We start from the raw sequence: 13,319 nt of genomic DNA, 5'->3' as shown, positions 1-13,319 counted from the left end.
ATAAAAACGTGGAACATTAAGTCAATCTGGGTTCCCAGAGATGCAAGTGCTTAGTCTGCGACTGGACTTTGCCTACTGGATTGCATGACGGGGGAAGTGGGGAGGAGGGATGGATGATTGATGGGCAGGTGGGGCAGGCAGGCAGATGGAGGGCTGGATGTCTTGATCAATGAAAAGCCAAGCTTGTCAATGTCTGCTAGTAAGCAGATGGGGACACCTGCATGCACACAGACACGTTGAAGGACAATCTGCAGCATTTATTACATTTACAAAGCTGTATAGTTATACAAATGTTTAACCAATAACGATATATGAATATCAGAATATATTACAGGACATTAAAACATCATACAGGATGCAAACATACAGAGCAATTTTGGTTTGTACCATATCGGGGAGGAAAAAACCCAAACCAACCCCAACACTGAGGCACTTCACCCGCCTCGCGTAATCCATTTTGGCCTATGTACAAGGAGAAGGGGGGTGGGATGAATGTTCCTGACCGGCAAAGCCCCATGTGACACAACTGAGTTCACAGTCCAGCCCCAGCCTTTAGGAGGGGAAGAAACAGAAACAAAAAGACTAAGAATAATGGCAACTTACAGCCCCTCTACCACCCTCTGCAGGTTACCAGGGCACTTCCCCATCCCAGGAGGCAATGTATGGGTATAGTGGGGCATCTCCCAGATGTGCCAACTGAACCCTCTCCTCATCTTACCCCCTTCCACCCCAAGCCACGACTCCAGTGAAGAAGCGCTCTGCTCATTCTGGCGGCCCCATAGAGGGAAGTCTACCTCCTTCCACTCCCCACCCTACATAAAAGCCAGCATGCGGCTTCCTTGGCCTTTGGCTCATGCATTCCTTCAGAAGTGAACATTTTCAAAGGCACCCAATGGCAGCCTGCTAATTCAAGGGGCTGACCCCACTCACCCAACTGGCCTTCAAGATTTAACTCATGCCAGGGTATCACATCCTGGGGCAGGCCCTCCTGTAGCATCATAGAAAGTTCTACCCATCTTTCTATGGCTATGGCCATGGGGCTGTGCCCACGCTGGCTCCTTTTAGCCAAGACACTTCTTAATTATCTGGAGCAATAGTTAAAAAACCAAGTCTGTTTCTTGACTTTTGGGATCTGGCTATGTCCACTTCCCTTGCCACTTTCCTTTGGTTCTCAATGCTTTTTCAGATTTCCTATTACCAATCTCCCCACATGCACACCCTGTGGAGATGGAGCTGGGATGAGAGAGTCGCCCTTGCCTACCCAGCAGTTTGACACTTTCCTGCCCCGGATAGGAATTCTCCTGTCCCTGGGATCTGCAGGCACTTATTTATTCATTCACTCCACCAAGGGGGAGATAAAACCCCCTGGGTCTAGATGCCCAGGGGAACATGTGCTTTTTGAGACTGAAGAAACTTGCTCCCCATCCCCCCGTGGCTCACACATACACACACCCATGTCAGATTGTAAGGAAGTCCGGACTAGAGAGCAGAAGATAATACCATCTCCCACCCCCATGGAACTTACACGAGTTCCCCCCGCATGGACAACCTTCACAAACACAAGCAACACACACACGGCTCAAACACACAATACAATCTATGCCTCTCTTTCAAGGAACACAGTAGCGGCCTCCCTTTTGCAACTCCTCGCCCCTCACAAAAAGAAAAAAAACAACCTAAAAAACAAACTCCTTTCTAAAAGGCACCATATATTTTTTTTAAACCAACGTGAGGGACGTGGAGAGAAATGGAAAGGGGTGGAAATAAAACAATGCTGTGATTTTTTTTTTTTTTTTTTTTTTAAACGGAGCAAGAATGTTTGGGGATGGAGCAGAAAACAGACGGTGGAGTGACCTATGGTTGAATGCTTGTTTTCACTCTTCTCATTAACTGTATTTAGTTTGTCACCCCACCTCTGGACACCCCACCTGGTTACTATCACCCCACCTGAAGAACAGCTTCTCCCTGTACAGGATGGGCGTTAGTGCTCTTTCTTCCCATCTAGCCATGCTGTTTCAAGCTCAGGCAAGCCAAAGCTACCAGAGATGCTTCTAAGAATCCAACAGCACCTTCCAACAAGAATAACTCCTTGGTTACTAAGGCATCAATCCTGCAAAGATAGAGGTGCGGGGGGTGAGAAGAAATGAGCAACACAAGATTTTCAAATGCAGGCCCTAATGATTTAGCTGACCAAGCCAAAATTTTCCAAGTAGAAACTTATTTTCCAAGTAAAATTTTACAAGTCGCCCAGGAGAGTTAGGCACTCATGTCTTGTTGCCATTTGTTGGGGCATGAGAGGCCCTCCTTTGACCTCTTTTGGAGAAAAAGAAAAAAGAAGAGAAAAATGAATAGGACTTTATGCCTTTAAGTCACACAATTGCTGTTGAAAGTTCGCTCTTTGTGCTACAGGCTTAATTTGAGGTAAGAAATGAACAGAGACTGGCAGAGTAAGTATTATTCATGGGCTGAAGTCTCTGCAGGGTCAGAACCCAAGATACCCTTAGAAATCTGCAAAAGGAAACCAGACTCTCAAAGGAAGGTGAAGCTTCAACCTAACTCTATTCAGAACTGTACTCCAAAGCTTTTCAGATTTCCTCCAAAGCCCCCTCTAAATGGGATGTGCTTAGGTGGCCCTGAAACCCAAGGTCTCTTCCTCGCCCCCACCCCCATCCCTTCCTTACTCCACCCACACAAATTTAGGGGTAGATCATTATCAAGTGAAAATGCAAGGATGGGAATCCTCCTCTGATGAGGACCCACTGATGACAACTGTTCAGATAGGACACAATACACATTACAACAGGGCTCCGGACAAAGGCTGCCTTTTTAAAGGAGCCTCTGATGAAAGATTCCAAAGCAAATCGAGGTGAGGAAAACACACGGGCTAGATTTTTCAAAAGAATTCAGCATGTTGATACGAGACCCTGAATACTTGGCCCTGAATTTTTTTGAAAAGCCATGACCCCTGGGGCCTAACTTCCAGAAATGTGCAATTCTGACAGCTTTTACTGACTTCGGAAAATTCAGGCCAAGTCATTTCCATATGCATCTTCCATTCATTTAGTCTATGTCCCATTGGCTGCTCCAGAAATAACAGGCGCTGCGGGAAAACGCCCCCAGCCTCCCAGATGACTTTGGAGCCAACATCCCACAAAATTTCATCGTGAAGACTTCAGCTCCCAAGTGACTTAAGTCCCAGTGAGAGTCTACATGGGATTTTAGCTCATCACCTGAGCTTTACTCGATAGCTCTAACTCCAGACAAGACTTTGGATTAAAGTCTATGCAAGTGCGAACAGAGGACAGAGTAGCATGTCCTATTTGTAAAGAGACAGGATCTTCTCCCCCTCTACGCCTGTGCACAGACCATTCCACACCGACTTTCAAGTTTTCCATCACTAAACCAACAAAACAAGCCAACAAACAATGAGTTGGGAAGGCTCTTGACATCAAACATGACAAGTAATTCTCTGCCACACGCACCCTACAGATGGAAGCCACAGATGCACATATACAAAGGGTGGAGGCTTTTGGCTTCTGTCCATCATCCTTACCTGTGTGTCTGTTACCATTAAGTCCCATTCTCTCTTGGCAGGGAGTGGGGGAGGGAGGCTGTTATAGAAAATGAGCAGGTGGGGCTGCAGCTATTACATGAATACGGGCTCCCGGACATGCAAATTCCATAAGTTAAAATTAAAAAAAAAAAGGAAGGAAAAAGAAAAGCATCATTTTAAAAAATACTCAACCACAATTGTGTCTTATTTGCATTTTAAATTAATCTGGTCAATCAATAGAAAATAAGTATGTATAATTTTTTTTTCCTATATACACATATATATTTATATATAAAATCAAAAGTCAGGCCCTAGGCCCTGCCTTTAGGTCAAGGCAGAAGCTGTGCTACCGTTCACAGTCGTTTTCCGCCCCCTGCTGGCAGAGGGTGGCATTTGGTGGCAGTTCGAGGTGCCATTGAGCACGGTGCTGGAGTTGGCTGGGATGCTCGTGGCAGTGTTGTTGGAGCTGGGTGAGCCGTGGGAAGGCGTGGCGGGGCTGGGCAGGGAGGAGGAGGTGGCAGGCAGCGTGGCAGGGCTGTTGGCTTTGTCGCTGACTGACTCGCACTCGGAGGCTCCGCTGGTGTTGGTGCACTCGGAGTTTGCAGGCTGGGACAATTTTATCCTCTTGCAGGCTGGCTGCACCCGGTATTTCAAAGGGAGGGGCCCATTCTGCCAGGAGAAGGGAAAGAAGAACAGTGGAGGTGGTTCCTTTGGACTCTCTCATTATCACGGATGTCAGATTTGTATGCAGGCTGTTTGGGGCTCAGAAATGAAGTTAAAAAGGGAGAGACAGGCAGAGGCTGTGAATGACTGTCAGACATTTCAGTGCCATCTGTGCCTGGGAAAACTCCCCTAAAACAGTGTTTGGCAATGTTTTCTGGCAGCAGGAGGGACAGAATGACACAGCTAAGGTCTGAGGGGGCTGGCACTGGGACCCGGCTGCCACTGCTGCTTCTCCCCACCACCGGACTGCATGGGCAAAGTTCCCCACTCCCCAGCTCCACTGCAGTCCCAGCTTCATGGGTCAGATCTGCCCTGCAGGTTGTAGGTTGCTGATCTCTGCCCTAAAAATCATCAGTACAATTTATTTGTATGGATGCCAGGATGTGCTGTTGCCCAGCTGGTATTTTCCTCTCAACTAAAAAAAAAATCCAGTTCAACAAAGCCCAAATCCAGGCTTTGTTCTAGAGTGTTTTACTCAGGCTTCAGATCAGAACAACAATCTACTAAAGTCTAGTTTTACTCTGGAGGAGCAGGTGGAGACTCCATCGTTCAGGTTATATTACAGATTGCAGTCTAGCAGGAGTTTTACACTATTATTTTGCAAATCTCTCTGTAAAAAAATGGCCGAACTCAAAGTCCAAGTACTCCCTGAATGGTTTATGATGGTGCTGCACTCTGAAATTAGGCAACTACATGAGAAAGAAGCAGCAATCATATTCCTTTAAAACATGTTCATCAATTTTAAAAAATCTTACTTGACGTACATTTGTGCCCTTCATTTTACCCTAAATAATAAGCTCTAGTATTAAAGCCATAGGGATTTTAGTTTTACTTAAAAAAAAAAAAAAAAATCACTTGGGCCAATTATTTCCTGCCTTTACTCAGCTCGGGCAGTGTAAAAAAGATTGGACCATCAGTTTTTTTCCATTTTGGAAGTTCCCAAAATACACAAAATGCTGAAGTTCTGGCTGAAAAATACTGCAGGTAGAGAGATTTAACACAAACCTGTTGCATGAGTTTGCTTTTAAATTCAATGCTAAGAACTTCTACAATCAGAGTTCAGATGAACCTGCCCCCTACATGAAATAAAACAATGTGACAGGCAAGCCTCCTGGATACCTGATACAATGGATACCTGACACAAAGTGACTATGGCACTTGAAAGCACTTCTATCTATCCTACAAAAAGCGGAACAGAACTCTTACTCAGAAGACCTGGGCTTAATTCCTTTTTCCACCACTGGCCTGCTGAGTAACTGTGGGCTTTTTCCTTCATTTCCTTGTGCCTCAGTTTCCCCAGCTGTAAAATGGAAATAATGAAACTGATTCCTTTGTGAAGCATTACGAGGTTACTGAACCAAAACCAAAGCATTTACACTACCAGCAATAGGTCAGTTCTAGGCTTTAACAAGAATTTGTTTTCACAGTCTTGTCAGAAAAGACCTCAACATAGTAACTGTAACAGTTAAAAAAAAAGTGGATCTAGGGACCATAGTGCACATTCATTAACTAAACATTAACTATACATTTAAAGAAGTTTGTTACAAGGACAAATCTTTCGCAACACAGACTGCTGAGTACCAATGCCTGGTAAAATATATGAAGCATGATCTAATATGGAAAGATAAGCAAAAAGGCAAAATTCCTTCTCAATAAATAACTCAAAATACATGGGTGTTACTGTAGACCTATGGATATTAATTTAAGGGCACTAACACTGCTTTTACTGAAGTCAATGGAAGACTTTCCATTAGGTTTCTTATTGGAAGTAGAAAAGGAATCGCAACCTATAGTAATTTCCTGCTCCTGATGTAGATGCTTAGAGGCAAAGCACATGAGAGATACTACCAGACCAGACTACCATTTTTTTTCACCCACCGATATAAATGACAAGATACAGGATAATGGTGAATACAGCCTGTAACTGTAGTACTATGCACCTTTAGACTTCTATGTTTTTCATATTCAGATACATTTCCAGTGGCTCACTCCACATACACCTGTGAAATCTCAGCTCCTGCAGAGATATCTTGCCAGGAGGATCAAGAATCCAGATGTTAACAGATAATTAAAACCTAGTCTCAGTAAAAGTTTTCCAGGCTACCTTCCAGAAATAAAAGATAAAGGATTTGGAAATTCAAATGAGATGCATCTTTGAGCGCGCACACAGAAAAGTGAAATATCCTACTGAAAAACCTTTAGAAATAATTTTCTAGCCTGTTTGCCAAGGAAGCAGTGTTCCATCATGTGCCAGGCTGAGCGCTCTAAGCCCTGATTCATAAGCCACTTCAGTACATGAACATTCATACTGATTTCAGTGGGACTTCTCACATCAACCTTTTTACACTCAAAGCACCCCTTGTTAGATCAAAGCACCCCTCAAAAAACATTATCTTAGTTTTCACCTTTTTTGACTAAAGAAAAATAATAAAGCAATTTTTCTGTTGCAAAGGACTTGGAAAGCCCACAACAAGTGAAAATGGTTTTAACACAATGGATTTCTATTTGAAATCTCTGGGTTTCTCTTGTGAATCATGTTTGCATACCTAGGAGTGCTAACACTGCGAGGCACCTGTGACACCCTTGAAAAGATCTCAAGGTACTCCAGGGTGCTGCAGCACCTTAGTTGAGAACCACTGGTTTAGGGCCCCCATACGAGAAGTGAGCATGTTCTCAAATGCACCCCTATGCCGAAGCATACTTGAGTGATATAAATAATTAAGTGGCAAATTCAAAATCAATACAAGGAAATGTTCGTAAGTCAATCATCACCGTGTGAGAGAGACCAAAAACACAGTGAGATTCAAGAGACAGAAAGGGGCGAAGGCCTGAGACCAGAGGGTGCGGGGGTTAGCAGAGGCAACAGGAATATTCAAAGTTATCATCACATATCCAGAGTCATAATCTGGGAAGAGACCACCTATCTAGCTACAGGTGATGGAAGATCCTTAAACATTTTCTCTAAACTGGTTGATACTGGTCACTAACCTGCCAGTATCCTGTAGTAAGTGGGAAACAGCTTGCCCCACAGTGACAGTAGCTGTAACTTCATCTCCTGGCATAAATCATGGTAACTTGGGCAGATGGTACAAGGTACCAAACCACCATTGGCTTCAACAGCGCTGCTCTGAGTGATGGTGGCCTCCCTAGAATGGAACTGCAGCACCATGCAAGCTCAAGCCCCAAATGAGGAAATCTAGGGTTGCTGGAGGGACCTCTGAAGCTCTCACTTAAAGCTGTGAAACGGAACCCTTCCCCTCCTCCTCCCCCATTTTAAAGTAAAAGGTTTATTTTTGCAGGGCAACCAGGCCTGACGCCTCCTGGATGGGAAGAATGTTGATTCTGAAAGTTCACCCCTACCCCCTCCTGCTGGCAGTGCGCATCAAGGCCCTTCAGAGCACCTGGATCTAATTAAACGCTCTAGCAGAGCAAGCGTCAACAAGGGAAACATGTTTTCTGATTGATCTCGGTTTTCAGCCCCTCACTTTCCCTCGCACAGATCTCTCCCGAAGCTGAAGCCACCAACCCTTTCTGGGTGGTGAGGGCAGTGAGATTAATTACGGCTTGATTTTTCAGAGGCAGTAAGAGCTGTACTGTCAAATCCCTGGGGTTTAAAACAAAACAAAACAAAACAAACAAGCCCCTACCATCACAACTGGCTTAAACATAATAAGATTTTTTTTTTTTTTATTTGCCTTCTGGTTTAACCAGGATCATGTTTTCAAGCTTCTCTTCAAAATTATAAGGGCTAGAAAGCTGCTTTCTAGTGAATACTGAGATTCCCATGACTCCAGTTGCTGGAACTACAAGGAAAAAAAAGCCCACTTAAATATTGTAGGACTCCCGACTTCATTAGAAGAGTTGGCCACACAGAGTGTCTGCCAGTTTCCATCCAGTTCAGAACTCAGACAGACGCTCAGCTCTTAAGATAGGAGCTAAATGCTTTTGGGTAAATAAAACCGGTCTTGCTCTGCCATTTTCCTACTTACTGTCTCCCACCGTGGAAAAATACCCACCCTGCCAAAAGGAAGGGTTAATTTGTCAAGGGCTAAAGTTATTCCCTGTAGATAATTAGCAGTAAGTCATAGCTTCACAGTAGCATGTAGAAGCTTCAAATATCAGAGTCCATTCTGCTGCAAGCTGTGCAAACTCCAAGGGAGATACAATGTCTGTGTCCTGAAAAGCGTGACAGCTAAACAAACAGTGGATGGGGAAACTGAGGCACAGAGAGGGGAAGGCATTTGTCCCAGGTTGTGCACCAGGTAACTGGCAGTGTCAGATATAGAACACAGGTCTCGCAGGTCCCAGTCTGTTGCCCTGTGCACTGGACCACATGCCGCATCACGAAAAAGCCAGATGATTCCACTACAGAAACTGGTATCTTACTCACCCTTCGCCATGGGTAGATATATGCAATGTCCATCAGTGTGTAATATTCCTTTAAAGGCTCATCTTCATAGAGAACTTCCACCTGACAAGGGAAGAAGAGAATCAGTTTTTCCCTCTGCGAATGACAAGAAACAAACAATACAGCCTCCTCCCCTACCACGTGGCTAGGGGCACAAAAGTCAGATTTCTGAGAACTCAGGCCCCAATAGCCAGGTTGGCTTTTTCTGACAGCTGCATTCCCATTTAGACACTTGGGGGGAAAAAATTTAAAAAAAAAGTCAGTCCCTTAAAGTCCTCAGTCCCCACTGTAATGCATGCTGAGCATTTCTGAAGAGCTTGACATTTTTCTTTGGTGTTTAGGTTTCTCTTGACAATCTGGCCTGAGCTGTTCAGTCCACAGTCACCCTGCACTTTGTAAGGTCACTCCAATGCAACTTGGGTGCAAAACACCACCACATCAGAGTGACTACACAAAGTGCAGCAAGTCAGGTCTCAAGCACCATGACAAGATGTCCCATCCTATTAGTATCTCAAGGAATAGCTCTGATGAACACAGTTGAATGCAGGGGTTCCCAAAGCTTTGTTCATGGAGGACTATTTCATGGGCAGGACATCATGTCAGTGCCTAGTGGGGAGCAGAGTTCTCTGGAAGGAAAAAAAGTGACCCTTAATCTCTCTAAGCCTCGGGTCTCCCGGTCTGTAAAATAAGGATGGCAGGGGTAGGGGTTGTATTAATAATATGAAATCAGCAGTGCACTGCCTTTATGTTCAGTAGATGTAACAGATGATGCCTTACTTAGACAAAGTTACAATAAGGGAGAAGCCAGCCTTCTGGCTTAATTCAATTAAGACTGAACAACCCATGGTGGCAGCCTTGCTGATCAGCCAGTTTCTGGTGACAATGGACACCATTAAAAGTCTCTTTGTGGGCCAGAAAGTGGCCTATGGGCCAGACCTTGGGCAGCCCTGGTCTACTGGGGAAAGGTATTACATTTCTGATCATTGCTCAGATTCATTGGATAACTGAGCCGAGTGGCACTTCCCCCCTTTTGCATGAAGCTGGGATAAGAATGCTTACTTAAGACTGCTGCAAGGCTGACTTAGCAAATGTTTGTACAGCCCAGTGTATAAGTACTATATGTTATTATGACAGATGCCAAGACCTTAAATGAGTTTGTGTTTTTAATAAGAAACACATAGTAAATCTTCTGGGGTGGGGGCTGGGGAGAAACTCTGTTTGAGAGGATCTCAGACTGGAATTGCCAGCTCCAGAGCTCTCTGAGGGTTAATCCCACATTGGCTCTCTTTTCAGGGAGGGAAACTTGGGGGTGGGTTAGAGGTTCTGAGTTAGTCCCTCTCCCTCTTGTTAGCCTGTCCTCCAAAAACACAGCAGCAGAGTCTCAGCCAGTAGAGGGATTAAAAAACAGTGCAGCCCTGACTGCAATTGGAACTGCTATATAAGTTTGCACCAGCTGAGTTTCTGTCCCTCAGGGCCTCACACAACAGGACTGCAGTATTGGCGGGAGTGTGAAGGTGCTACTGCAGCACAAGTCATCATAATAATATTTATTTTTATTGCAATAATGCCTGAAGGCCTCAATCAGGGTCTCACTGGGGCTGGTACCACACAAAGAACAAACAAACGAACAAACAAAACCGTTCCTGTATGTGTAGTCTTGTATGTCCCTTCCAGGGACCACCTTTTTGTTAAGTCTTGGCTTGAAAAAAGGATTGAAATTGCAGTAAGCACTTTGTAGTTGCAATGAGGGACAGAACAAGGGGACTGGCCTCTACTAGCCAGCCTAAGGGGCAATGTTCTACATGTGCGTATAGCAAGGCTGTAACCAAAAAATAAAATAAAAACCACAACCATCATTGGAAGCCAACAGGCCTGAGGGGCACACAGCTTTGTTGTAAGTGTGCGCGGCACCACCCAGAACCATGGGAGCAGTCCGCTGACCCAAGAGGTATCTGGAACAACATAGCACGCCCAGCCAACCCATGGCTACTTACTTTGTATTTGCTGGGAACGTCCATCTTATTGCGGAGAAATTTAGCCAGATGCATGACTGTCATGGCAGCTGGACATCGGAGGAACCTTACGCCATTCTTCTGAAGATAGACCATCAGTTGTGTGGGATTGGGGGGAGGGGGGGAGGAAGAGGAAAGAGAAGGCATTACTAAGAGCTGAGCAGCTGGAGGAGGAGAGGGGATGAAATATGTAAAGAAGCGGCTGTAAATCTAATTGTACACAAAACAGAGGAGGGGAGGCATGAAAGGCTTGCAGGTCACACGCAAAGGGCTCTGCTGCAATCCATACTGCTCTGGTTTTGCAATGAGAGGTGGTGTTGCAGGGGGAAGATCACCTCATGCTTAAGGGAAAAGCAGAAGAAGAAAGATATCCCTTAAATGGCTTTAGAGCAGGAGGCCTTTATGCCACGAACAGCCTGTCCCACTGGTTGATGCTAACAAACCCTCACAAACATCAGATCCACTGATGTCTCAGGGAGTGCACAATAAAATCATTAACACCCTTATATAGCGAGCAGAAAACTAAAGTTATCTTTTGCATAACTAACTGCGGAGTCCCACTATGTAATTCTTAGACACACACTGGTCAGCATTCATTTCCTCCTTTGTAACACTTCAGAGGAAAGAGGAGTTGGAGCTGAAACTATGAGGATTACAATGCCAAACCTTGAAAGAATTATTTCTAATCATGTGGTCTAAGCACAGGGCTGGGATGTCCAGAGATCCAACCTCATCTGGAACACTGATTACAACCCCTGGGCAAGTCACTTAGGCCCTGAGCCAGCAAGCAATTACAATTGATTGTCTTTAAAGTCACAGATGTGCTTTGTGTCAGCCAAATTAGAAAGCCAGGAGCACTTGAAAGTTCCTAAAACTTAAATAAGAGCTGAACCAAGCAGCAGAACCAAGGTCTTATGCAACAAAATGTAACACGTCCCACATCTGACACAGGACTTACCTCAAAATATTAAGGAGTGAAAAAGAAAACAAACTCAAGCTGTGTCTGGTTGGGTGGGTGTCCAACAAGGCAAGTCAGAAATGGAATGAACAAGTTTTAAAAATTCATAAGAAGTAGAACGTAAAACAGTTCAGGTATCAGAAGATGCATGCCTGGTATGTAATCAGTGTTATGACTGACCAGCAAACATGTTATCAGAAAAAATATCTGTGCAGCTAAATGCAGATTGGCTTGTAATTAAATTATGCAAGGACTAAGTAATATATACAAGTGTATAATTTAAAAAAAAAAAAAAAAACAGACTTTGGAGCTGCATGTCCTTCCCCTATACTGTCAGTCAGCTCACTTACCTGACTAAGCAAAGAAAGGCTACTCTGGTTTATACTTGGTGGGCATGCCTTCACATTAATTAATGCGCCATAGTTACTGCACATTAAGTTTAGTACTTGGATAACCAAGTACTAAATCAATGCACAGTAACTTACGCTACTGCAGAGTAGTGCTGGTGCATGGTTTTTTTCAGATGTAACTGCGCAGTAGGCTAATACTACTGTGCAGTAGCGTATTAACAAGAGTTTTGCCCGGCACACTACTGCACATTGTCATTAGGCTACTGCGCAGTTAGGGTCTCATGTAGACATGCCCAGTATGTTCATTCAGGCTTGCAGCAGTGAGACTAAAAGCATCCCTGAAAGTTAAGGGTGGGAGGTCCAGTTTGAGACTCCCTGAGCCTGCTTTTCAGATGATGGTTGTAGCATGCCAGAATTGGTTAGCATCCCTTTAAATAGCACGTGAGCCCTCTAGCAGCATTCACTGGGTTCTGTATTTTTGGGCATGTCTGCCCCACAATATAGCCAGCTTGGAAGCAGATAACAGCATTGTTGCAGTAGTGTATGGTGCACAAGGGGAAAACCTATGGTACCTCACTGACATCAAAGTCAATGCCCAAGCTAGCTAGAAAAAAGCTGGTTCAAAGGAACTGCAGCCACACCTCCAACTGCTGTACAGACACATGCTTGGAAGCCAGCAGGACCCAAGCAGAACAGCACCATTCTTCTACAGCTGTTCACTGTATGAAGTGAATTTTTCTGAAGTACTGTTACTGAACTTCATAGATTAAGATACTTCAATTTAACCCCAAAATGGGCACTATGGCCACATCCAGATGACACGCCCATGCAGTACGTGGTGCCACAAATGTCTGCAGCACCACATACCGCCATCAGCTGTTCTCCGTGCTGCAAGAGTGCGCTGCCTCTGCATGCGCTGCACTGTTTTTTTTTCCTGCCTCTTTTTTGTTTTTTACCTCTGGATGCTCCATTCCCCCCCACCACAGTTTTTTTTTACCCCTGGATATTATGGGGTAAAAAAAAAAAAAAAAAAGCAGGGAAAAACAACAGAGAAGCATGCACGTGGCTGAAAAGCAGAGCCAAGCTGCCTGGAGCCGTGCTGTGGCTGCTGGCCAGGCTCCACGTGGCAGGATCACCGTAGCTGCAGCCCCAGGAGGCCCCCAGGACCCTATGTCAGGCTGCTAGGGCCAGCCCAGTGCTAGTCCCAGCCTCCTCTACTGCCCCATGGGGTAATCTGCCATGCACCAAAGCGTGCATGCATGAACACTCCCTGGGGACAACTAGCTGCAGTGGAAGGTGAGCTACTGCTACTTGT

At 44.9% G+C, this 13,319-nt stretch overlaps 1 protein-coding gene across 6 annotated transcripts in view; it reads right to left on the bottom strand.

The window, feature by feature from the left end:
• Nucleotides 1-242: 242 nt before the first annotated feature.
• The window catches only part of PCGF2 (polycomb group ring finger 2), a 40,692-nt gene continuing 27,615 nt past the window's right edge, over nt 243-13,319 (bottom strand). For all 6 annotated transcript variants that reach the window (XM_090044565.1, XM_090044568.1, XM_090044567.1 and 3 more), the window contains 3 exons: nt 10,679-10,777; nt 8,667-8,747; nt 243-4,222 (listed from right to left, as the gene is read on the bottom strand). In XM_090044565.1, the coding sequence (XP_089900691.1) occupies nt 3,878-4,222; nt 8,667-8,747; nt 10,679-10,777 (525 nt within the window). In that variant the 3' untranslated portion in view covers nt 243-3,877. The remainder of the gene's footprint in view (nt 4,223-8,666; nt 8,748-10,678; nt 10,778-13,319) is intronic.

The sequence above is a fragment of the Crocodylus siamensis genome, chromosome 4, assembly GCF_052110815.1.
Source record: "Crocodylus siamensis isolate JL-2025a chromosome 4, ASM5211081v1, whole genome shotgun sequence".
In the NCBI taxonomy this organism is placed as follows: domain Eukaryota; kingdom Metazoa; phylum Chordata; order Crocodylia; family Crocodylidae; genus Crocodylus; species Crocodylus siamensis.
Note: the sequence above shows the minus strand (reverse complement) of the source record. Positions and strands in the feature narration are given on the sequence as shown.